This window comes from Erinaceus europaeus, chromosome 7 (genome assembly GCF_950295315.1).
Source record: "Erinaceus europaeus chromosome 7, mEriEur2.1, whole genome shotgun sequence".
NCBI classification, from domain to species: Eukaryota; Metazoa; Chordata; class Mammalia; order Eulipotyphla; family Erinaceidae; genus Erinaceus; species Erinaceus europaeus.
The window spans coordinates 87,638,147-87,665,533 of NC_080168.1; the positions used below are offsets into that span (position 1 = coordinate 87,638,147).

Sequence of the window (27,387 nt, forward strand, 5' to 3'; positions counted from 1 at the left end):
GATGGCTTACTTAAAAAAAAAACATTTTATTGTGAAGATAATGGCTTATAGGACAGCTGTCGATGTATGATCACAGTTTCTTATCTCCCCATGATAGGTGTCTGCACACTACTCCAACCATTAGCCTAGTCATTATTTTTTTTTCATTTATTCCTTTTTTGTTGCCCTTGTTTTATTGTTGTAGCTATTATTGTTGTTGTTGTTATTGATGTTGTTGTTGTTGGATAGGACAGAGAGAAATGGAGAGAGGAGGGGAAGACAGAAAGAGGGAGAGAAAGACACCTGCAGACCTGCTTCACTGCCTGTGAAGCAACTCCCCTGCAGGTGGGGAGCCAGGGCTCGAACTGGGATCCTTACTCCAGTCATTGCCAGTCATTTGACTTGTAATCAATAGGTTATTGCAGTCACCAAAATGCAGTAAACATTTGTGAAGATCATAAAAGACTGCGAAGCCAGGTAAATTAATGCTGAAAGATAATCTTATAGATCAACAATGCTAATGTTCTCTAAAGTAGGACTGGAAGAATCATTGGAACCAGGGGAGGAATCATGGAAGGTGTAGAAAAAGAATACTATAAAATTTTTGCTATTGACTAAACTACCTGCTTGATAGCTAAGAGAGCTTGACTAGTAATAGAATACTTAGTTGAATACAAAGTATGAGTTCTGAGAGGTGAGATCTCACAATAGTCCATATAGCAAGTTCATTATCCAGCTCCTTCCACTGAGGAAATTTCAAGTCAGCAAATGGACAGCATTATCTTTCTTGTCTTTGCTAGGCTGTCTGCATTGAAAATTCATGCATGGTGAGAGGAAGCAAACAAGGGAGAAATGGTGCCATTCATATATTCCGTGAGATCATCAAACCTGCAGAGAAATCCCTCCATGAAAAATTAAAACAGGATAAGCGCTTTAGGTAAGCTCATTAGCTTCGCCTTCCCCCCAAAAAAAACGAGAGTAACTGGCATATTGTTGTTTCACAGCACTTCAAAGGCAGTTAGCATTTAGTATGCAGTATTTTTGACAGTATTTAGAATAAGAAGTCCATACAAATGTTTGCAAAGTTGAAATCTGTTAGTACTGTTTATTTTGCTCTCCAATGTACCATAATGTGATTTGATGAGGGAAAAGAATCAAATATCGGGTTGTCAGAAAAGTCATGACACATATTTGCATAGAATAAAATAGAAAAAAATATGTCACGACTCTACTGACAACTCTCAATAGATGGAAATACTCCTTGAAAGTTGCTTCAGAACTGTGTTGTTGGTGGTTTCCTAGATTAGCTAAAAACTAGTTTGTGAAATATTAAAATTCACAAAGCACACTACTATTATGGCAGAGACAGAGAGAGAAAGATCACAGCACCCACATTATTGAAGCTTCCTCCAGTTCAATACGGGCCAAGCTTGAACCTGAGTGGTGCAAATAGCAAAACAAGCACACTGTCCAAATGAACTATTCTGTGGATCTACCCTCATTGAGCTTTGCAGGGTAAAACACAGTTTAAGAAATTTGAAAGTTATATTGTCTATTTAAATTTCCCAATCTCACTGCTTCTTCTTCTTCTAGCATTTGCCCTTCTTCCGTAGCCAGTCAACAGCATCAGGTTGAGCCTGATGTAAAGTTTCAAGACCTCCTTTGAATCTGGAGAGGTGGCAGTCGTTGACTATGTGGGTCATAGTCTGTCTGTAGCCGCAGGGGCAGTTCGGGTAGTCTTTGGCTCCCCAGCGATCGAACATAGCGGTGCACCGGCCATGGCCTGTTCGATAGCGATTGAGGAGGGCCCAATCATAACGTGCTAGGTCAAAGCCGGGTTGATGCTTGCAGGGGTCTGTGATGAGGTGTTTGTTCTTTACCTCAGCTGACTGTCAACTCTGTTTCCAAGAGACTGGAACAGAGAAGTTCAGTGTAGGCATAGGGGACCAGATTGGGTGATGAGACATCAAGCGTTGGACAGGGTGGGGGAAGATATCGGCGTATATTGGCAGGTCCGGTCGAGCATAGGCATGGGAAATGAACTTAGATGATGCCACATCCCGACGAATATCTGGTGGGGCGATGTTGCTAAGAACTGGCAGCCATGGAACCGGGGTGGAATGGATGGTTCCAGAAATTATCCTCATGGAGGAATATAATTTGGAATTGACCAAGTGGACATGGGGGCTACGGAACCATACTGGGGCACAGTATTCTGCAGTGGGATAGCATAATGCCAGAGATGATGATCGTAGTGTGGAAGCGCTCGCGCCCCATGAGGAGCTGGCCAGTCTTGCAATGATGTTATTCCTCGCACCCACCTTTGCTGCAGTTTTTATGAGATGTTCTTGAAATGACAGAGTGTGATCAAGAGTAACGCCAAGATAGACTGGCTGGGCTTCATGCCGGATTCTCGTATCGTCAAGCTGCACATTAAGCTCACGCGAGGCCGAGGCATGGTGTAGATGGAAAACAGATGATACCGTTTTTGCAGTGCTAGGGATTAGTCGCCATTTTTTACAATAATCAGATATCAGAGACATGTCTTTCGTGAGTGTTTCCTCGAGGATGTCGAACTTTGATGCCTGAGTTGCACAGCTCACTGCTAAAACTATTTAACAGATAAACTGCATTTTAAATATATATATATATGAAAATGTATAGTTTTCTCATGCTTCCAACATATCATGTCTATTCTACTTTATGCACTGCATGAGTAAATCTAAATCTAGATGTAACAACAGAAGTATATGTCCTTCTTCCTTAGCATCTTCCTCAGCTTACTTGAAGCTGCAGATTTGAAAGAGCTCCTGACACAACCTGGAGACTGGACCTTATTTGTGCCAACCAATGATGCCTTCAAGGGCATGACTAGTGAAGAAAAGGAAATTCTGATTCGTGAGTAGAAGTCAATACTAGATACTTGCACCTTGTTTTCAGAACCTCATTTCTTTTTCCAGTGATCCTGCCTATACATAACTCAAAACTGTTTTCATGATATTAACATCTAACCTAATTTTCCTTAATTTCCACTTAGTATATATGTTAACTGCTTAATGTCAAGTTGCTAGCTAGATTTTACCTACTTCTTTGAAATGTCACAGGATTTGGAGACAAAGAAAAAGTAGTTACAACTTCAGCAACAATTTAATTTTTTCCTCTCAATAAATTCTAGGATATTATTTTGACTGAATGAATTGAAGTGACTGTGGTGGATTGAACACTGATGTCAACTCCTGTTAAAAATAACATGAAGAATTGCAGTGTAGAAACAAGAAAGTTAACTTTTTTTGTTTCCATAGTATCACAATGTCAAAAATATGTCATTCTATTAATATATGTCTTTCTCCTAGGAGACAAAAATGCTCTTCAAAATATCATCCTTTATCACCTGACACCTGGTGTTTTCATTGGAAAGGGGTTTGAACCTGGTGTCACCAACATTCTAAAGACCTCACAAGGAAGCAAAATCTACCTGAAAGGAGTGAGTTCTCTAGAGTAAATATATGATTGTGTTCATACATTATCCAGTCATCCTAATGCCTTTTTTTCATTGACATCATCCCCCGTTTTGATAGGTAAATGATACACTTCTAGTGAATGAATTGAAATCGAAAGAATCTGACATCATGACAACAAATGGTGTTATTCATGTTGTAGATAAACTCCTCTATCCAGCAGGTTGGTATTTATTGAATTCATTACGCAACTAAAATGAACCTCAATAGAAACCGAGGTTTTTATTTTGTACTTTCTAACCAATATTCATTTAATATGCTTCTTCATAGACACACCAGTCGGAAATGATCAACTGTTGGAAATACTTAACAAACTGATCAAATACATCCAAATTAAGGTATAGAAAATTAATGGATTCATTTCTGATCTTCTGAACAGATACTGCAGATTTCACATGATACTAGAGATGTATATATTGATAAGTAAGTGTCCCCCGATTTACCACAATATTTCTCTTAATATTTACCACAAAATTTCTCTTAATATACTTAATATACATCTTGAACCCAAGTAGATTTTAATAGGAATTCTGAGAATAAAACTCTGAGGGAATGCTAATTTCCTCATAGGTGAATATGTGGTGTATAATCAACAGAGAAATATTGTGGTAAATCAAATAATAGCTGTTTGTTTTAAAAGTGTACAAAATAAGGGGTCGGGCGGTAGCTCAGTGGATTAAGCGTAGGTGGCGCAAAACGAAGGACCGAGTAAGAATCCCGGTTTGAACCCCCGGTTTCCCACCTGCAGGGGAGTTGCTTCACAGTGAAGCAACTCTTTCTCTCCTGTCCTCTTTCTCTCTGTCTACCTCTCCTCTCTCCATTTATCTCTGTCCCATCCAATAACGACAATATCAAGAACAACAATACAATAATAAAAAAGGGGCAACAAAAGGGAATAAATAATTTTTTTTTAAGAAAGTGTACAAAATAGTTGGGAAGGTAAGACGTGCATAAACAAAGCTAAAAACCTTTATTGCCAAATATCTTTGTTGTTGAATACTAGGAGAAAATCAATTATGTGCATCAAAGAAATTATACATAATTACAGTATTAAAAAGCAAAGACATTTTTTGTCCATTAGAGTCAAAGCAGTATAAAACATATGAAATGTTTTTACTAAATGTATTTAATTTGGGATTAACTAGTCTATATTTTTAACTGAGTAACAAATTCAATATATTTTATGCTACTTGCCCTTATAGCAGGATATTAAAGGGTGATTTATATAGTTTCACTATGTTTACATTGGTGAGAAAGTAGTGCCATGAGTTTGCTAATATAACTACAATACTTACTAATAAGTATGAACCTTTATTTTTAGTATGTTCGTGGTAGTACCTTCAAAGAAATCCCTATGACTGTTTACAGTAAGTACATAGTGAATATTTATTATATATAAGTAGATTTACATATATATACAAATAAAGCATAAAAATGTTCTTTATATTCATAAAGAGACCATTGATAATCTGGTATTTAGAATTCCAAAAGTGGCGGTTTTCATACTACTTGAAACTGGATCTGAGACCAAGATGAGACCTATATGTCTTTGCCACAATTATCAACTGCAAAAAAAAAAAAATCAAACAAAAAAATACCACTCTGCTCATCCAAAAACCAAGCATGACAGGAAATAAGAATGATAGTAAAAAAATAATAGCTGGTATAGCAAATAAGCAGGAAGAGGGAAAAAAATTTAAAAAACAGATACAAAAGATGTCACAGCTAAAAGACCATCCAGGCCTACCTGAAAATTCAGATATGTGGATAAAGAAATAACATTACCAAAGAATTTCTTTCTCACTTTCAACTATCGGTTGAACTGATCTTTCAGAAACTCTTCACATTCAAAAACTGGATGAAGGAACAAAAAGCTTATATGAGATAAACCTAGAGTTTCTAGATTCTGTGGTCGTTTTATCCCTGACACTACCAGATTATCAAAATTTAACTTCTCCTACTAAAAAATGGTAAAGGATATTTCATTCTCACAAACATAACTTGGCAGCATTCCTTTGTTAATATAGCTTTTGCTTTGTCTTTTTTCTTTCTTTCATTCACTCTAGGTTTCAAAAAGCATAAAATCTTTTCATTTTGTTTTGACTCTACAATTAAGACATTAAAATGCATCATTATCCAAAGCATTACTTCAACCTCCATATTTACCCAGGATAGAAAATTACTGTGCTTCATTTCATAAACACCCTGTTATTCCATTAAGAAAGAAATCTACTTAAGACCTACAGTAGATATGGAAAATGAGTAAACACAACATAAGGAGCAAAACAAAATGATTGCTGCTCTTGCTGATTTAAGTCATGTACTATCATTTGCAATTCTAGAACCAAACCAATTCCACGCTGCTTTAGAGATTTTACTGGAATATATCTGATTAAACATGGCAAAAAAATTTAATATGGAATTATATAATCTTATAAAATATACTTTATAACAAATTTAGGATTTCTCATGGGCTCTATTCATTGTCAATGTTATCTCATCTTTTCCCACTACAGCTGTATATCCTCCCAACATTTCTTTATTTTTTCCTGCTTTATTCATGAGACATCTACCTCCTTGAGCCAAAATATAATTTCTTTCTTTGATTCTACTAACATTGGATCCTCACTCCCAAAGCAAAAAGTTACATTGTATACAGTTATACAAATCTAATGGATCTTGGCTACCAACTCAAAGATCTTAAAACAGCTCTGAAATTTGCATTCCAACACGTTTTTCATTATCTCTCCCGGTGGGTATGCTGTCATGGAACAACATACTTCACATAGTGGTAGAGACCAAAGATTCCATTTTTATATTCCTTTAATATTGAATGACTAGTCTCCAAAAATATCTTTTATTTCCTTGTTACATATTATTCTTGTCTTCAAGATATCATCCATACAATTTAAATTGTAATGAGGAATATGCTTTTTAGTATTTGTTGTCAAATAGATGACCTATGAAGTGAAGAAGGAGTAATGCTTCACCTTTAGAGCTATCAGAGCCATTTAAGTCTTCAAGCAAGATTGAAACAAATATAGCAACTAACTAAACACCCTAAACTTTAAGTTCTTTAACAATGAAGTAAATGAAAGTAGAAGAGAATTAGCCCATTTTGAAAGTAGAAATAGACCTCTGTAACTTTTACCATCATGGGCAGGTTCTTCTGTAGGGTGACCAGTTGGAATCAGTATATTTTAGAATATCATAATTTTAGCTCCCAGTTATAAAATCTGATGTGACTTAAATAATTATGACTCAGGTCTAAATCCATCTTAATGTAAAGACTGACATAACTAAATATTCATAATACCTGAGAATGTAACAGAAAAACCTAAATCTGTTAGTATCTTACATCTAACATGTCTAAAACAATGTGGCATGATCACACAGTGAGACTTAATGTGGCCCATTGTCTAATGGAGTAACCTTCCACAGTTCTAATTAGAAGTAAGGAAAGTCAGTAGAGCTGTCTATATCGCTCCAGGGGCTAGTTTTCAGCTCATACATACAACCAAAAGCTGCCCCCAAAATATTATATAAACAAATCAGCACAGTTATTAGTTGGATAAGTGGAATATATTCAAAATACATATCTTTACATTTAAAAACTGGTAATATGCGAAAGTTAAAAATTAAATCATTTTAGCCTCTAATTTACGTATTGATCATATCATGTTTGCTGCATAAAGCGCATGTCTCACTGGCTATTTTGGTTTTTTTTTAGTATTCTGCAATAGTTTTCTTTCTCTGTAATCTGCTGTCAAATGCATGAGCATATTTTGAGTCTTTTTTTTCTTTCAAATTCTCTTCATGTCGAGAAAGATTTCAATACAATCAAAGATACTATGAAATTAATCATGTTTGTCTTCTATTGTTATACAGCCAATATTTTCAAGAAGTACACAAGAAGGTAAAATGCTTTAGTGGTGCAGTTCAAGTTAGAGATTTCCTAGATAGAATGACTTAGTAGATATTTCACTGGAACAAATCAAAGTCCTTGGACTTCAGAATTCACTTCCTTCAATGGATTTCATGGACATGATGAGCTAACAGATAATATGCCATCAATATAGCTTGTATCTTATTGCCAGATTTTCCAGAACAAATTGACACATCCAATAGATAGCTTGGTGCTCTACAAAGAGCCAAAAGAATAAAAGGGACACTTTTAAAATTAATGTAGATCTCAACTATGTTCCACTTTCTATGCTTTCAGCAACTAAAATTATAACAAAAGTTGTGGAACCAAAAATTAAAGTGATTGAAGGCAGTCTTCACCCTATTATCAAATCTGAAGGTAAAAAAAAATCAATATTGTATATGGTTCCTTTTATTATGAAACCATCTATTTAATAGACTTATTTCTATTAATAAATCTTCATTATTTTAGAAACTAACAAGCTAAATATTTCTATACCAATGGCATGCTCATAAAATTGCAGAATGCAGAATGCAAATTATTTAGAGTAGCTAGTGCATTCCTAATACTTTCAGTACATTTGCTTGTACTTTATTTCACTTGAACGTAATTGGTCAGTGCACTAATGCTAGTACCTGGATATTTACTGAAAAAATTGAGAACTTTTATACTGTAGTTAGATTTCTCTTGAGAGTATATTTTTCTTATAGCTTTGTTTCCAATCTCCTCACATGGAATTCTTCTGCATTGTTACAAGAAGTTCAAAAAAAAAAGGTGTAGACAATTGTCATTTAACAAGTTAGGAAAGTATAAAAACTTTGTATTGAAATGCTCTTTTAAAAGAAATTACAACCACATATGATACATTTCTAAGTTAGACCACTAGAAATGGAGTGGAAATAAGTACCTGGTCAGTGAGTCAAACAAACCTTACAATTCTTACATGTATACATCAGTTAGGTATATGTTCTTCCTTCCTAATGTTTCATCCTAGAATATGAAATAGTCAACTTCTTCTCTGACATTACTGTTTGGTATTCAGCATATTTTTGTCACCTCCATTTAATGTGTTTTAACTATTAGCAAGGATATAATTTAAGAACTTCTTATTTCCAAGTTTAACCTTCTTGCTATGGTGACTTGCCACAGAAGAAAGAGTAGATTATCATCTTTGTTCTATAAGAAGGAAAGATAGTCTTCTAAAAAAAAAAATAGAAACAAACAAACAAAAAAAACCAAAAAAACTACTTTTGTGATGACCATTGATTTTGACATCATTTCTATTTTATTTCCATCTCCCTTTTTTGATTGACACTGTATTGACATCATTTCTTATCTTGTGAATTAAGATAGCAACTAAGTGAATACTTTTATTTACTCTTTTGAAAGCAAACTACTAATTAAGTATTAGAAAATGAAAACACACATGTAATTGTTTTATTTCTTGCCCAATTACTTATCTTTATTTTTATTTAGTTCTGAGGTCTAAAACCGAGATATTCTTTGGAATCTGCTTTTGAAAATATCAATATATGTATATCACTTCATTGATTTTTTATATTGATGAAAATTTGTTATTAAAAAGAAACTAAATCACAAAATTTCTGCTGAAAAAATGTTTCTTAATTATGTGAGTGAAAAATTATATATTTGTTAATACATTAGATTCCAATATTCATATATATTAAAAATGGATGTCATAAACTTTCATATAATTACTTGAACACATCTTCTATAATCTAAATATTTTTTAAATATTTATTTATTCCCTTTTTGTTGCCCTTGTTTTATTGTTGTAGTTATTATTGTTGTTATTGATACCATTGTTGTTGGATAGGACAGAGAGAAATGGAGAGAGGAGGGAAGACAGAAAGACACCTGCAGACCTCCTCCACCACTTGTGAAGCTACTCCCCTGCAGGTGGGGAGCTGGGGGGCTCGAACCTGGATCCTTACGCCTGTCCTTGCACTTTGTGCCACCTGAGCTTAACCCTCTGCATTACCACCCGACTCCCTACAATCAAAATCTTATACATGTGCAGGTGTTCTTAAATTCAAAGATTTATTTCTTTTATTTCAAGCTTGTTCATTCAATCATTTATCTTCCCAATCTTCATCAGAATTCTGTTTTATTGATCTGTCTTCAATGAGGAGCATGACAAAGCAAATCTGGGTTCTTCCTACCAGGGGAGAGGGGATAGACTGAGAGGATCATGCAATAAGTGCACTAGAAACTCTTCAGTTAAGAAATTCAGAAGTTTGGGGCTGGGTGGTGACACACCTGATTAAGTGTACATGTTACAATGCACAAGGGTCAGGGTTCAAGTCCCCAGTCCCCACTTGCAGGGGGAAAGCTCTTGATTCTGACTATATCTGTCCAATAAATAAATAGATAATAATAAAAAATGAAATTCCGAAATTTCACTTCTGTGTAATATAATGAAATTTTTTAAAAAGACTAATCTTGGCAGCTGTTTTCAATTGTCCTTTTCTAAGATAAAGATAAATATTGGTCATTGTCAAGGTTTGAGCTTTTGTAGATTAACTGATGGCTTATGAATTCCTGCTAAAAAAAAAAAAATCTAGGCAGCCGGGCGGTGATGCAGCGGGTTAAGTGCACATGGTGCAAAGCTCAAGGGCCAGTATAAAGATCCTGGTTCAAGCCCTCGGCTTCCCAGCTGCAGGGGGTTCACTTCACAGGCGGTGAAGCAGGTCTGCAGGTGTCTATCTTTCTCTCCCCCTCTCTGTGTTCCCCTCCTCTCTCCATTTCTGTCCTATCCAACAACAACAATAGGAATAACAATAATAACTACAACAACAATGATAAACAACATGGGCAACTAAAGAGAAAAATTTTTTTAAAAATTTTAAACACTATTTTGAAGTGATTCTTCTGAAATATATTTAGCCACATTTTAGAGTTAAGAATCAATTTATGACACTCAATTCAACAAATATTTATTGAGTTTTATCAGGTCTTAAAAGTAAATATGATTTAAAAGAAGAAAAGAAATTCCTACCTATGTAGAGCAAAATAATAGAAAATAATTCTGAAATTTTAGGTAAGGTTCTTCTAAAGAAAAGCCAGTTTGGATATTCTCATGCCCTGTACTTAAGTTCCCTGGATAAACTTCTCTTTTGGAATTTCTACACCTTCAACAAAGTTAAAACAGTTTAAAACAATTCTATGTCTTATAAACTTGGCCTTATATTTTAATGCTCACTATCTTTTCAACCCATAAAGCAGAAATTAAGTATTGTGTGAAATACTTGTTGTTTGAAAGAATTATACTTGATTTTCATTATTCCCCATAGTTCTAGACAATATAATCATGAGTAATGGTGAGCATTTTTACATTTGGTGTATAATACTAACAATTTCTGAACAAGCAAATAAATTTTCTCAAAAAATAAGTGACATTCAGCCATTGAAGTGTGTTACAGTATGAGTTAAATGTACTGAGCTTTATTAACTAATGTTGTAATCACATTTCTAACCTTCAAAATGATTTTCTCTGGGAGCAAAATCATTTTACAAGTCAAATGCAATACTTGTATATTTTTTGCATTTGAAGGCTTGTTTAACTATTAATAAGTTAATTCTTACATCATTTGTATATAGAAGGTAAGTACTCTGATCCAGTTTCCCATAAAACCAGAAATCCGCTATCTTAAAGGTAAGTGTAAAATTAGTTTCTATTTCTTTCATTTTCAAAAGATCTATTTATTTTTATGAGAGAAAAAAAATAGAGGAGATTAAAAAAGTGCAGAACACTGCTCAGCACAGGCCTATGTAGTTGCCAGGGACTGAACCTGGAGCTTCTAAGATGTCAGGCATGTAGGTCCTATGCTATACTGCTCAGATATCTCCCTGATGGCAACACTGAGATTAAAAAAAAAATCAGTCTTAAGTCAATTAGATAAAAAATATAAATTAGGGGGCTGGGTGGTGGCATGTATTACCACCCACTCTCTGGTTGAGAGTATTTATTACAATGTACAAAAGCCCAGGTTCGAGCCCTCGGTCCCCACCTGCAGGAGGAAAGCTTTGAGAGTGGTGAAGTAAAGCTGCAGATGTCTCTCTGTCTCTCTCCTTCTCTATTACCCTCTTGATATGGGGCTGTCACTATCCAATAAATAAAGATTAAAAAATTAAATGAATATATATATAAATTAACAACTAATGAAAAATTAATTAAGGAGATAGTTCACTGGTAGGTAACAAACTTTCCCATATTTGAAGCCCCAGGCTGGAACCCCACAACCACATGAGATCACTGCATCTGGGGGAAGCTCCTTAGATAGTGAGCAGTGCTGTGGTATCTCTCTCTCTCTCCTCTCTCTCCCTTTCTCTCACTCTCTCTCTCTTTCTCTCTCTCTCTCTCTCTCCCTCTCTCTGTGAATTTTTAAAAATCTGAAAATGTTGGCCCAGGAGCTGTAGAATCATGCATGTCGCACTATTAGTGCCATCAAATTAGTAAAATAAAAAAATTAGTATGATGATCTCAAATGGTAAAGATTCAACACTATTAATCATGAAAGAAAGTCAAAAGTGTACTCATTACATGTGTCACAAAGGTTAGTCACATACATATTCTGTGCGATCATACTTTACAGCTGTCAATGTAAATCCTAAAGAAGATGAAAGCAATTTTCATAGCATACCCACAGAAAGAATTATTTGTTATTATACATACTACCAGATTTTAAGTTAGTGGGAAATGTTTAAAACAGTTTTTTTTAATTTTATATTTTATTTATTTATTGGTTAGAGATAGCCAGAAATAAAGAGGGAAGGAAGTGATAGAGAAGAGAGACAGAGAGACACCTGCAACACTGCTTTACTACTCACAAAGCTTTCCCCCTGCAGGTGGGGACTGGGGCTCCAACCTGTGTCCTTGTTCTTTGCAACATGTGCACTCAACCAGGTGTGCCACCACCTGACCCTGTAAATAGATTTTATAAAGCCTGAAACCACTTTGACATCTGTGAAGCAGCAAATGCTGAAATAAATGTTCTGTTCAAGTGCATTTAAAGGATGGTTTTACATTATCGTTTATCTCCTAAATCAATGCCTCAGAACCCACAACAAACCAAAGGTCACAAATGCAAGTGATTCTGAATTCAAAAAGGTAAAAGAAGTGAAACAGTGACTCCAGTGATCCATGGAAATGGGTTGTCTCCTAGACTCCAGTTAGGATCACTGTGTTTATTTAGAAATATTGATGGTTTAAATATATTGAGCATGTGATTCTCTCTATTGGCTTTTGTTTTAAATAAAGTGTGGGTTGCTATTTTCAGTGTTCGGTTCTTATTAGTCAAATAAAATACAGTTAACCTATAAATTGATCTAGTTGGAATTTATTTAGTCATTAACTCACAAATTCCAACAAATCTATCATTACTGTGAAAATCAGAACTCTGCTTGTGATGATGAGCCATAAAATAGTAACACACATATCAATCCAAACTAACAGAACTAGAAGAAAAATGACAATTGTTTTAAGATTGCCTGGTTACAGTTTACTAGATAGAAAAAGCTCCTTTTCTAATGATGCATAATTCCCTGGGCTGTCATTAAATAATCACTCTATAATCAGGAAACAAATATGACATGAAGACTTACTTTGACAGATTTCCCTGTTCTCTCACCCAAAAGTCAATATATAATCACTACCTTTTAGAATTCAGTTGATCTGTGCTTGATATGTGTCCCTATAATGATTAACATTTGTTCTGAGGTGTATATTTAATGTATCTAGCTTGAATAGTTTACACACCATAAAGGGATACATCAAATGCACTTTCTTCCCCCAATTTCAGAGCCAATTATTAAAAAATACACCAAAATAATTGAAGGATTGCCTGTAGAAGTAACTGAAGAGACAAGGGAAGAACGAATCATTACAGGTAATCTTTGTATTTCTAAGAGTTAATAGAGAAACTAAATTATGTTTATCATAGTTACTGAAATGGCTTCCCTTCTTTTTCAACAAAATTTAATGTTATTTTAAATATTAAACCTGTGATTTTTTTTCTGAATTGGGCACTTGTGGACAAATCTATAAATATATATTTTATTATGTTTATGCATATATGTTGTAAAGTGTACTGTTTTCACTTTGTGGTTTTTCAATGAATTAATGAATCTGAAAAAAGTTCATTCGTAAGTTTGATAGGTTTTCCATTAATATTAAAGTTTAGACATCTACCCATAACAAGTTAGCATTAAACAATTTCAGTAAACAATTGAAACATCTTTACCAGTCTCCAATTTATGAATAAGCTTAAATTCTGAATTTAAGCTTAAATTCTGAATTAACTACCCTATAAAAAATTTAAATGAGCAGTCACAGTTATTGCTGTTGTCACTTAATATATAAATAAAAATTTATTGGAAGAAGAGTCTATATTCATTTGTGTGAAGTCTGCAGCTGCTTTCAGATACCAACAATAGAATCTAATAGTTACAACTTTATGATCCACAAAGTCCAAAATACTCTTTTTTTTTAATATTTTATTTTATTTATTCCCTTTTGTTGCCCTTGTTGTTTATTGTTGTAGTTATTATTGTTGTTGTCGTCGTTGTTGGATAGGACAGAGAGAAATGGAAAGAGGAGGGGAAGACAGAGAGGGGGAGAGAAAGAAACCTGCAGACCTGCTTCACCACCTGTGAAGGGACTCCCCTGCAGGTGGGGAGCCGGGATTTGAACCGGGATTCTTATGCCGGTCCTTGTGCTTTGCGCCACCTGCGCTTAACCCGCTGCGCTACAGCCTGACTCCCCTCTTTTTTTTTTTTTTGTCTCCGGATTATCGCTGGGGCTCAGTGCCTACACTACGATTTCACCGCTCCTGGTGGCCATTTTTCATTTTTATTGGATAGAACAGAAAAAAAAATTGAGAGGGTAGGGGGAAATAGGGAAAGAGACACCTACAGACCTGCCTCACTGCTTGTGAAGCAACCCCTCTCCAGGTGGGGAGCTGTGGGCTCAAACTGGGAATCTTTTTTTATTTTTTCAGATTTATTTATTTATTTATTCCCTTTTGTTGCCCTTGTTGTTTTATTGTTGTAGTTGTTGATGTCGTCGTTGTTGGATAAGACAGAGAGAAATGGAGAGAGGAGGGGAAAACAGAGAGGAGGAGAGAAAGATAGACACCTGCAGACCTGCTTCACTGCTTGTGAAGCGACTCCTCTGCAGGTGAGGAACGAGGGCTCAAACCCACATCCTTCCTCAGGTCCTTGCACTTTGCGCCACGTGCGCTTAACCTGCTGCACTACCTCCAGACTCCCTCAGAAAGGGAATCTTTTGCGGGGCCTTGCGCTTAGTATTATGGCCACTACCAGACCCCCCCAAAAAAAACTTAATATTTGGTTTTTAACGGAAGAACTCTCCCTACCCTGATTTAGACTTTTAAAATGTTTTTTTTTTTTTTCATTTAGGTCCTGGAATAAAATATACTAGGATTTCTACTGATGAGGGAGACACAGAAGAAACTCTGAAGAGACTGTTGCAGGAAGGTCAGTATGATTAAAAAATATGTGTATAACATTGCCTAAATTGTCTCTATCAAAGTCTAAAGTTGTCTTGAAAATCAGGTGTCATGATTTCCTACTTTACATTATTTCGTGATTCAAGTTCCATACCAACATAAGTAAGACGTTCAAAGTCACAGGGTGGAAACTCAAATGACAGTCCTGTGGATATTTTGTTATGAATTTGTTACACGTTTAAGAGTTTTAATTTTGAGCTTATTAAAAACCAACATACAAAAACCTGACTGTTGGTCTGGAATTGCTTACTGAGAAGATGCTAATACATACCACATCAAATCTCCTGTCATTTTTATTGCATAAACCAATTTCTTCTATAAACATGTATCCTCTTAGAGGTCACCAAGGTCACAAAATTCATTGAAGGTGGTGATGGTCATTTATTTGAAGATGAAGAAATTAAAAGACTGCTCCAGGGAGGTCAGTAAAAGGAAAAAACTAACCTGTTTAACAGGACCTGAAGATGGAGTTCTTCAACTTTTTAAAGACTGAATACCAAGGTTTTGCTTTTTAAAACTTAGACATAAAAAGGCAATAATATTATGTGCTTTGTAATAGATAAATTGGTTCAGTAATGTTTTATGTTGTAGTTATGAATAAATGATTACCAGTCTTTAAAAAGTCCTATGGTATAAAGATTGGGGAGCAATGAATATTTTTTTGCTTTGATACAGATAATTGTAGAGATACTTTAATGATTTGAAAGGGAAGTAATTTCTAAATTGATAGTTGAAACAGCTCTAAATTGACGTATTTCATATTTTTAAAAAATGTATTCACTGCCCCCACAATAATAAAAGGCATGTTTATAAATTTATAAAGTGCATAGATCTAGCAAAATAATTTAAAAACATAGTGCATTTAGAAATTTTCTTTCCAATGCTATATTCCTGGGAATGGTTGTTTCTTCTAACAATATGAATGATAATCTGACACCGGAGAACTAAATAATTTTGCACATGAAATTAATCTTAATTTTTAAATTCTGGAATGTTCTCTATGACATTAAAAGGATCTATCTACCTTTAAAGCAAAGGAGAAAAAAAAAGAATTCAATATTTGAAACAAATTCTAAGTAGTAATGATTCACAGAATAATAGTTGTTAATCAAATATAATTTGGACACATTTTCATAAATTAATTTCTCACTTGTTTTATTAACAACAAAGTATCTAAACGACAAACTGTTACAGAGAAACAAGTATTGAAATTAATTAGAAAAATCAAACATTCTTCATGAACTACATAGTGAATTGAGATATACAACCGAAGTTCCCATATTGTTTCAAATTGTGATCAGAGAGCTCTTCTGTTTAAAATTTTATAACTCCAAAAAGATAAAAATTATTTTGCAGTCACGATTGATCCGGAAGTAGTTTCTTTACCTTTATCTTAATATAGACAAAAATCTTACATATCATGCTAAGACAATTTAGTTTTAGTAAAATAAATAATTTTTACTCAATCAATAGCTGAATTTCTCCCCAGTAGAAATATATGGGTCTGATAAATGCAAGATTTCTTTCTGAGAACATGTAACACATTCAAGTCCAGGATTAAAACAAAGTTTCTTGATACAAAGAACTAACAGGATTAACATATTTATCCTCAATATATAAACTCTCTGCCTGGAAAACAGGAATTTAAGGGAAGAGCCAAAGACTTTAGCAAGCAAAAATGAATTCTTTTTTTTTTTCAGTCCTTGTCATTAGTAAGCAGCTTTGTAGATTTGCAGTGCTTTTAGAGAACAACTCAACTAGTACATGCATTTGTTTATAAAATGTTCTTTAGGCTTAAACTCAGGTAAGTATGTTTTCTTCCTCATTATTAAGCAACTGTTAAAAAGTCTTTGATAAAAAACTAACTAAGTACTTAAGAATAGCTTTAGCCAAGAGAAGATATACTTACAAATTAGGAAAGTGACATTCTAATTTTAGGTAATGGGCTCTTTTCTTTTCTCTTTTCTTTGCTTTTCTTTTGTATATTCCAGAGGTTGATCCCATTGGTTTCCAATAAATTATCTCTCCTATATCTATCATGCATCAATTTTTCATTGCCATATCACTGAATTTTCATCAGAATCATTTCCAGGTTTTTCATTTTAGCAGTATAACCTTTTAAGCTACAAATAGTTGGGTGTTAATGAGATGCGACTGTCTTCTTTTTCCCGATTAGGTAAATTTACTGCATTGAGCTACAAGTGACCTTTTGTCTAGACTCTAAGAGGCAGCACTTTATTCAAAAGTGGATATGAATAAAGATTATGCCAGGGCTGGGTGGTGGTGCACCTGGTTGAGTGCACATGTTACAATGCGCAAGGACCTGGGTACAAGCTCCCCATCCCCACCTGCAGGGGGAAAGCTTTGCAAGTGGTGAAGCAGTGCTGCAGGTATCTCTCTCTGTCTCTCTCCCTCTCTCTCCCTGCTTCCTCTCAATTTCTGGCTGTCTCTATTGAATAAATAAATAAAGATAACAAAAATTTAATTTTAAAAAAGATTATATTATAGAGGTTGACTTTTCTGTCTCTGAGTATAGTTAACTGATACTTATTAACAAAAATATCTTAAATTTTGTAGTTTTCTATCTGAAGTGATCATACTATAATATATGTGTGTGTGTATTATATATTGTGTGTTTTGATAAAGTGAATGTATTCCTCAATTATTTAAATCATGACTATTAACAATAATCTGACTAAATGGTCCTTTACATACCAATATTATAATTTGTTACTGAAATACTTTAGAGACCTCAACTGAAAAAAAATGTCATAAAGTGTATATAGTTTATCATGCTTTCTTAAGGCAGTCCTTCATTGATTAATACTACTAAGATATTTAAGATAAATAATCACACTATTGAAAAACAAACACATCTTAGAAGGTTTTGACCAATCTGTCAAAATAACAGGATTGGGTTTTATGTCTTGTTTCCGGATTGGGCTCCAATTCAGACTAACTTAAATGGATTCTTTCATGGCTTGTTTTCTTCACATGAAAATGAAGAGTATAGTAATATTACTAATATTTTAATAAGTTAATGTATGAAGAACATTTGGAATAATGTTCTACACGTATAAGCTCTCAGTAATGGTATCTACTATCAGCATTATGGTCAGTTAATTAATATTTTGTATGGCAGTTTGAATTTCCAAAGTAAATGTTTTAATCTTTTTATTGAGAGGGTTAATGCTTTACAGTACAGTGTACTGTACTTTGACTAGCGACATATGGACACAATTTTATTATGCATCAGAGCCCCAAGTTTCTCTTCTACCCGTCCCTGCCCCTCATTTCCTAGAGTCCGTTGCTTTGATGCACTGTGCTCAGTCGATGTTTCCAAAATGATATCTTCTTAACTGTGCAAAATATTGGGCTGAAACACTGTGTGTGTTTTGGGAAATAGGTGGTGGAAAGGAGAATTTTGTGGGATCATTTACATCTTTGGCTATCTCCCCATAGATGTTGCTTTTCTAAACATGGCCAAATATAACTCTCAAGCATATCTGAGGTAACAGAGAGCCACCTGGAGCAATTCTGATTTTTCGCTCTTTACTCATGTTGTCTTCTAAATATATTTCTCAGGGTGAACAGTTCTCATTCTGGTATTATATAGCAAAACCATAATAAATAAACAGTAGGTTGGATGTTTATTAATTGGGTGCTGCCAAATTCATGAAACTCCAACTATAACAGCATGGTTTGAAAAGCAATGTAGACACATCTATTGTCTCGTTTATTATTAAAAATGTATAACAACTATAATTTTGAATTTAATAATTTCAGTATAACAAAATATTCTTAATAATAAAAGACTTGATCCATCTTTCCTCAATAATATTTTACAATATATTATTTTGTTACCAAATAAATTTGAAGTTAGGTAAAATAGTCATAGAAGCATAGTCATAATTCATATTTTATATAAATTTTTCCTCACTATTCAGTTTAATGAGATTTTCTGAAGCTCTGCATTTGTTGTGGTATTAACATGGTGTGGCAAACAACCGTTTGTACTGGGCGTCGCTGGGAGGGAGAAACATTGCAATGCAATGTAGACAGAAAAAGAACTCTTGAAACCTCATAAATGTGTTTATTACTTGATATTATAGAGTCAAGATTACTGTTAGTAATAATTTCATGATTTACTTATTATAGAGTCAAGATTACTGTTAGTAATAGATTCATGATTTACTTTTTACTAGATTTCAAAGAAGTGAAAATAAAGACATACTAGGAAAACAATTCACTGTTGAGTACAGATAGCATATATATAGACAGCAAGAGGTCAAAATTTGGGGAATAAATAAAGAAAATAAAGCAAAAAAAATTGAAATAGCTACTGGAACCACATTTATTCTCTGATTTTTTAGTATTCAACAATAAAGTACAAATGAGAATTTGAGTCCATTAGGTGATCTTGGCAATAAGATAAAAATGAAGGAATTAGGAAATAATTTGCAACTATAACAACAACAAAAATCATATAATTGTGAAATACCTGGAATTCTTAATAACAGAAGTTTTTAACTGATGTTTTTAATTTTTTCACTATATTGAGGGTTAGCGGTTTACAGCATCATGATTGATACATGGGTATAATTTCTCATTTCCCTGTACCAAGGGCCTGCAAAAAATTTTCACCTTCATCTTATAGACTTCTCAACAATCATGTACCAAGACCCCAATACCCTTTCTACCACCTCCCTCCCCCTTCCTCCCCAGAATCTTTTGCTTTACTCCAGTATATTTTGAAGTTGCTTTGTGGGAATAGAATTAAAGTTGGGGTATATTGATATATATTTCCTTGTTTATTATTATATTTCTAGAGTTATTTGACCAATAACATTTGCTTTCCTCATCTACTACAAAATAATCATGAATTAATTTACAGTGAGAATTTTACAGAGATATGTCTTATACGTTACAAACAGAAATAATTAAAAAATAGGGGTAGTATCTCTTAGTTGGGCTAAACTTTGAAATGTTAAGTATTTCTCCATTATGAAGCAATGTATTTTATAAAAGATAGTGCTATGTCATTAATTTTATGCAAAAAAGGGTTATTATGTGAGATTCTGAAATAATGTTTGGTGAATAGTGAACCATTGGCGTAGTATATAGAAAATAAATGAGTCTGTTGCAAATATCTCAGTACTTCAAAAGAAAGTCTACATGTGTAATGGCACTTTAAAAATTATTATACTTTCCTATCTATTGTCTCATCTCTGATATTAGTCATAACTCCAATGTATTTCTAACTATAACTATTTAATTTTAGACACACCTGTGAGGAAGATTCAAGCTAATAGAAGAGTTCAAGGTAAATGGACAGGTTACAGTAATGTGCATATATAATACATGTGTTAAAAGAGATTTGCTCTGTCAAGAAAGATCCATTTTGATAAGAATCAGAAAATAGATTGTCCATGTTCTTCAGTATTTGTAAACTCAAATGACATCAAATATTAAAAAAGATAATGGTCCAGTGGAATGATTCATTTAAATGGTGCACTGTTTTGTCATATGTTTGACCCAAATTCCAGCCTTGGTCCAACCACACTGAAGGAAGCTTTGTGCTATTCTCTCTCTCAAAATTAATTAATTAATTAAATATAATTATATCCATGCAAACTGCTACTGTAGTAGATTGAACTTGAGTGAGTAAAAAAGTTTGACAATACTATTCGAGAGTCCAGCAAAAGCAGGTTACTAGTGAGCTAAACTCTATATATAACTGTTATTATTTGAAGTGGGGTTATAGTTTGAAATATAATTAAGTTAAAAATTAGATACCCATGGAGAGGCATAATTGTAAACTATGTGCAAAATATGTATATAATATGTTAATTATATGCATATGTATTATTAATGAACTTTAATTTTCATAACTACAGTTAATGGTTATTTTAAAGTCTTCTATATATGTAATTTTACATTCTGATAAGTAAAATGAATATTTACCTTGTGTTACTAAGAATAAATTGTAAGTTTGAGATTTCTAATAAAATTGCATATTAAAATTAAAAAGAAAAAAAAACCTACAGGGAAGACAAAATAGTTCACCTGGAAAGGTGCCTGCTTTGCCATGCATACTACTCAAACTCCATCCAGGCACCCACTGCATTGGAGAGTTTTGGTCCTGTGGTGTCTCTCTATCTCTGTCTCTCTGTCTCTCTCTCTCTCTCTCTCTCTCTCTATATATATATATATATATATATATATATATGAAATAGTCAACTTGGAGTCGTTAAGCCCCAGCTACAGCAGAAAGAAAATTAGAAGTCTTGGGAGTCAGGGGTAGCGCAGTGGGTTAAGCGCACATGGCGCAAAGCACAAGGACTGACTTTAAGGATCCTGGCTCGAGTCCCCGGCTCCCCACCTGCAGGGAAGTCACTTCACAGGTGGTGAAGCAGGTCTGCAGGTGTCTATCTTTCTCTCCCCCTCTCTGTCTTCCCCTCCTCTCTCCATTTCTCTCTGTCCTCTCCAACAACAACGACAGCAATAACAACAACAATAATAAATATAACAATAAAACAACAAGGGCAACAAAAGGGGATAAATAAATTTTTAAAAAATTAGAAGTCTTATAAAAACATTATAGTTATAGCCTATTAACTACACAAATATTACTTTATAGAGTGCTAGAGAATGAACCCAGGGCTAATATGTGTGTAGTACCTCTGACTCACTTCCCTGGTCCAGTGTTTTTCTATATATTTTGAGACAGTGAGAGGGGAGAGAGGGAGAGTATGAGAAAGAAAGGGGAAAGAGAACAACAATACAGCACCACTGCACCATCTCTGGAACTCTCCAGGTGCTGTCAATAATGGCAATATGATCATGGAAGTCAAAACCAGAGCTTTCTGCATGGTAAGGCATTTGCTTTACCCTCTGAGCTATTTGTCTGATCCTATTAATAACTTTAAATTGAAGATTTTTATCACAGATTCTTTCTAAACTTCCCACTTCATCCAAGTTGTCTGAAGAACTTAAATATTATTGCCATATACTTTCATCATTATCAACTAAGGTTATTAGTAAGAAAACAGTCTAATACTTATTATTATAAGAAATTATGGGGGCCAGGTGGTGGCACACCTGGTTGAGCACACATGCTACAGTGTACAAGGACCCAAGTTTGAGCCCCCAGTCCCCACCTGCAAGGGGAAAGCTTTGCAAGTGGTGAAGCATTGCTACATGTGTCGCTCTGTCTCTCTCCCTATCACCCCCTTCCCTCTCGATTTCTGGCTGTCTGTATCCAATAAATAAATAAAGATTTTAGAAAATCTTTCTAATTAAAAAAAAGAAATTATGGTTTTCTACAAATGAAGTTATGCATATAATCTCATATCCTTAAACTCTAAAATTTCATGACACTTATAATCTGTATGTTCTCTCCTTTTCCTAATCAGGATCTAGAAGACGATCAAGGGAAAGTCGTTCTCAGTGAAAAATCCAGAAACCAGACAATCAACTTTCTACATACCTAAATGAATAACCTGTTATTAAAGAAAATTTATGAGAGCCACTTGGGTTTCCAGAAATAAATCATCAACACACACGCAGTCCTGGAATAGTTCCGCAAACAAATTTTAACATGTTTTTCTGAATGAGACTCAGGAGAGAAATTGTAGGTTAGTTTCCTATGGGAAAGGAACTGAGGGAAATAGAGTACTGTGCAGGCTTTTACATCTTGTCATTAAAAGTTCTGGCTAACTTTACTGTTTATCAAAGAAAACCTTTGTCATCAGATTCACTATAATTTAAATCTGAGCTGTGAGCCATTAGATCACTGAAAAATATTGAGCCTTGAATTTATGTAATGGGTAAATAAAATGCATGCAAGCAGTTACCTCTCCATGGGAAGCTAAGTTATAAAAAAACAGGGGGGTGCTCTGTATAAAATAACAAAACAAAACAAAAACTTTTATATGAGAAGGCTTTGCACACTTCTTATACAACGTTGGTTTACCAGTAAATTATGTTATTTCTACAACTAATTTTTGTACTCTTGAAATCTTTGTCATATGCTTCTTGCAATACATATTTTTATCTCAAACATTTCAATAAAACCATTTTTCAGGTATAAAGAGAATTACTTCAAACCGGGTAATTCAGAAAACTCAAGGTTTAAGTTAACACGCAGGTTGGACTTGGGAACATGACTTTATACCTCTTTTTAATATTACTCATTAAAGAAAATTGAAAGGATTTAGTTTTTCTTGTATTTTTCAAAGTATAGTTATAGAGGGGATTCACTGCACAATGAAGCAATCCTTAAACATGAATTGTATGCCTAATGTAGCCTCCAAATTGTATTAAATTGTGAAAACTCAAAAGAAGGGGGCAAACAGTGACTATTCTCAAAAGGGAAATGGGCAAAACCACAAATCAATATTCTGAAATTCATTATGGGCCGCATCATCAGAGAAGAAACAGCACTTCACAAGTACTAATGCAGCAATTAATTCTCCTCGACTTGGACTACATGGAAGAGAAGCCTAGAGATGCCTTTAACTACTTAACTCGCACCTGAAACAATTCGAGTCAATAATTGACTCAAGAGGAATTATGAATAAAAGTTAAATTAAAGGGAGGGGATGGGCAGTAGTGCAACCGGTTGAGTTCAGACATTACCATGTGCAAGGATCAGTTGCATATGGAACCCCCACTCCTCAGCTCTAGGGGAGATGCTTCACGAGCAGTGAAGCAGATCAGTGGGTGTCTTTCTCTTTCTCTATCCAACTCCGCCTCCCCCCCCCATTTTGTTCTGTCTTATCAAATAAAATAGAAAAAAAGGGGAAAACAGCTGCTGGGAGTGGATTCGTAGTGCTAGTATCCAAGTGCTAGATACACTTGGTGGGTAGAAAAAGAAGATAAATTGAGCATTACTACAAATTGAAAGATGAGTAAGCTATATGAAAGTAAAGAACAACTTAAAACTCTAAAATAAAAATTTTAAATATCTCCATTTGTAGGGGGAAGCTTCTTGAGCAGTGAAGCTGTGCTGCAAGTATCTTAGTCTCTCTCCCTCTCTACCTCTAGCACCCCTCCTTATTTCTCTTTGTTCAGTAAATTAATTAATTAATTAATTAATGTTTGAATGATAATTTAAAATAAATGCCAATCCAGGAACAGGATAGTGATGTGTCTGGTGGAGTACACATATTCCAGTGCACTAGGACCCAGGTTCAAGTCATGAGTGATAAAGCAGTGCTGCAGGGTGTCTCTCTCTTTATCTGCTCCATTCCATTTCTGTTTCTACTGAAAATAAATAATAAAATACTCTACCCAAATAATTTACCAAACATTTTAAAGAGATATGTCAGTTTGTGCTTTGGCAATGTTTAATCCTTTAAAAATTCTGAAGAGATTTATTATCTCATGTCCTAGTAAATAAAAAATATATAAGATCAGGGAAAAAATATCCTAGATTTTAGTTCTGAGTATGTATTCCTTCAGTCTAAGCATGTAATGCTTCAAATTTGTAGAGTGATAGGATTCTGGCCTGGCTTAAATTGCTAAAGCTTTTCTAAAAATAACTAATAAAAAAATTTCTAAGTTACCTACAGCCTTAGGCCAGACAGATCAGAATCATTTGTTCCTGTCAATATCTAAGATATTATTATTAATTAGTAGGCATCATTAAATGACATAAAGCATTGTGAGAGTCAATATAGTAAGATAAATCCTTAACCATGGGATTTTCAAAGAAAAACAAGCTCACAACTAACTTGATAATAATAATTATTATCTATTGCTAACCTTCCTCATTCTCTTTGAGATCTGTATTTCTTCCAGTCCCAGAACCTTTGGGATTTTACTTGTATGTCTACTCTTGACTCCTTACCAAATCAGTGCAACCAGTGTCACCATGCCATGCTATGCTGCCACTGCCATTTTGCCTCAGATTGTAGCCAGAGATGGCGAGTCTGAGATGTCAGTCTTCCAGCTCCAATCACCTGGTGAGACCTTGCCTAATACATGGGACTACCCAGTTCCATTTCAGATGGCACACTCTCTAACAATGATATAGACCCTAGATATAAAGATCCTAGGGGGTTGGGTACATGTATACATGTATTCATAAGTTAAGGGCAACCATAGTCCTTAAATTAAAAGTGCTTAATAGTCCTCTATGACTAAGCTTAGACCTAATATGCTTGGAAATATAGTAGAATGATCTAAAGGAAGCAGCATAAATTTCCAATCAAATATTTATTACTTAGGCCTATACACCCTCCTCTTATTCTCCGTATTTCACTTCCCTCAAACACTCTATCTATTCAAGTAACTACACAAAAGAAAGTAAGATACATCTCCTAATCTCTTTTGACAGCATCAGCTTTATTGTCACCTGTTGGGGGCACAGCTCACAGTGATAAAAATTGAGTTTGAGACATGAAGGAAATTAGCATATGGCTATTATCAGTCTGATGAGCTTATGGCAGACTTACACAAACTCACAAGGGATTGTGGGTGCAAGAGATTATTTAAGTAAGGGCCTCAAACAGCTTGCTTTCTTGGCTCTTTTTCAATTTGGCATTTTCCTGCTCATCTGTCCACTAATGATACTTCTGACTTATCTTCCTCGACCTCCTTACACCTGGTGTCAGTACTTAGGGTAGCCTAGCTGTCGGACTCATGGCTTCTGCCATTTTGCTTAGCTAGACTTTCCCTTTTGCCTACTTTCCATCATGGTTTTTATTTACCGGAACAAACCCATGTTGTAATAAAGCTGCCATGTGTTAAACCTCCAGCTCAGCTGACAGTAATTTTATATAAATTATGATATCTGGCACCCAGTATGGGGCATGAACCCATGACCCTGAGATTAGAAGTCTCATTTGCCTTCTCTTCCTATGGTATCAGATTCCTCCCGACCATACCCCCTCAACCAGCTATGCCATGTAACTCTGCTTACTCAACCCTTCCCACCTTCTGCTCCTCTGCCTTTACCCACTACTACAGATCTAGACCTCTCTGATGCCCATGAGAAAGACAGTGAAGCTTCTTTCAAAAATGATATTGAATGATGCTTTGAGGAAGGGTTTAAGCAAAATGTCTCATCACTTTTATGTCTTCCCTGTTCTTACCATAGGGGAAGGGACTGACTAGAAAGTATGAAGCTTTGCCCTATCAGCTTTAGAATGATCTTACACAGTCAATTGATCACAATGGGCTACAAACTCCTTTTACTAGGGGCTGTGTCACATCTGTTGCAGACACTACTTTCTCCCATATGACTGGAAACATCTGGTGAAAACAGTAATGCCTGCTGGGGGGCCAGCCTCAGCAGGTTACTAGGGTCCCCGAAGGATGAGGGGCATCGGCATGAATGAGGTGAGAGATACGTCAACTGCTTCAGGAGCAGGAGAGAAGCATTTCTGCTTTCTCTCTACAGAGCTTTATTTTTATACATTTTTCACCCAGATACAACATGCACCAATTTTGGGCTAAAAAGAAAACATATGAGCTCATTGTCTAACCACAACTGGAACAGTCCATTTTCAGTATTTTTCGGTTCTTTGTTCTTAGTCCCTCAACTGTATCCTGTACTGTCCTTGTGTCATACTCCCTATTTTTTTTTTGTTTAAGCTTAATCTATATTATGATTAACTAAATTTTACTGGAATCTTACAAAAGTCCTATATTATTAACTTACTTTTACTGGAATCTAACAAAAAGCCCTACTATTTTATTATGTTCCTATAAAGCATCTATTGCTTCTAATAGGTCAGTTTTCATGAAGCAATTCATCTTGTCTGTAGCATCTTTAAGAATTCACCTGGTTCTATAGTCTGTCTTTGGGACATTTCTCACAGCCCAGTTTTTTTGCCAGTAATTATTCAGTTACCTTTTAATAGTTTGTCTTTGTTTCCTGGCAATCATGTACCTGGGGGGCGGGGCCTTGTTAATTTCTATATAAATAGTAATTTATTAACCTCAACCTGCTTGCCTTTAATGTTAACCACATGACCACAGTATTCATCATAGATACCCATAAATGGAAGAGGGGGGTCAGTAGGTGGGAGTAATTGGTATGGGCCCTTATACTTTGGGGGAGACCACAATCTACCACCTATGCTATAAGCTACCCAAGGTGGCCCTTGTGCCATGGGAAGAAGACAATTTTCTTGGTCTCTTGTATCTGTAAGTTTAGCCAATTTGGTTCTGCAGTGGTGACAGGCTGGGGAGCAAGCAGCTCTTCCTCTGTGAGCTTTTTGATGAGTGCAGCAGCTTTTGCTTCTAAGCCATCTTTGGTCTTATTATACTCACTGCTGTAATTGTTATTTTTATGTACTTCCTCTGTAAAGTTCTTATTATTACATTTTCCCAGGGATCTTTCTTCATCATTCCCAGGTACTATTTGTAGATGTCCAAAGTAGCCACTAAGTCCCCAAATTATCAG

The 27,387-nt window shown here is 34.8% G+C and overlaps 1 protein-coding gene across 5 annotated transcripts in view; it reads left to right on the forward strand.

Moving 5' to 3' along the window:
• The window catches only part of POSTN (periostin), a 529,487-nt gene extending 506,301 nt beyond the window's left edge, over positions 1-23,186 (forward strand). For 2 of the 5 annotated variants that reach the window (XM_060194910.1, XM_016189742.2), the window contains 12 exons: positions 780-916; positions 2,747-2,877; positions 3,333-3,463; positions 3,558-3,660; positions 3,768-3,835; positions 4,819-4,864; positions 7,720-7,800; positions 13,245-13,331; positions 14,863-14,940; positions 15,310-15,393; positions 20,254-20,295; positions 22,388-23,186. In XM_060194910.1, the coding sequence (XP_060050893.1) occupies positions 780-916; positions 2,747-2,877; positions 3,333-3,463; positions 3,558-3,660; positions 3,768-3,835; positions 4,819-4,864; positions 7,720-7,800; positions 13,245-13,331; positions 14,863-14,940; positions 15,310-15,393; positions 20,254-20,295; positions 22,388-22,425 (1,026 nt within the window). In that variant the 3' untranslated portion in view covers positions 22,426-23,186. The remainder of the gene's footprint in view (positions 1-779; positions 917-2,746; positions 2,878-3,332; positions 3,464-3,557; positions 3,661-3,767; positions 3,836-4,818; positions 4,865-7,719; positions 7,801-13,244; positions 13,332-14,862; positions 14,941-15,309; positions 15,394-20,253; positions 20,296-22,387) is intronic. The other 3 variants (XM_060194909.1, XM_007526529.2, XM_007526530.2) reach the window with 3 other exon arrangements.
• Positions 23,187-27,387: the final 4,201 nt, after the last annotated feature.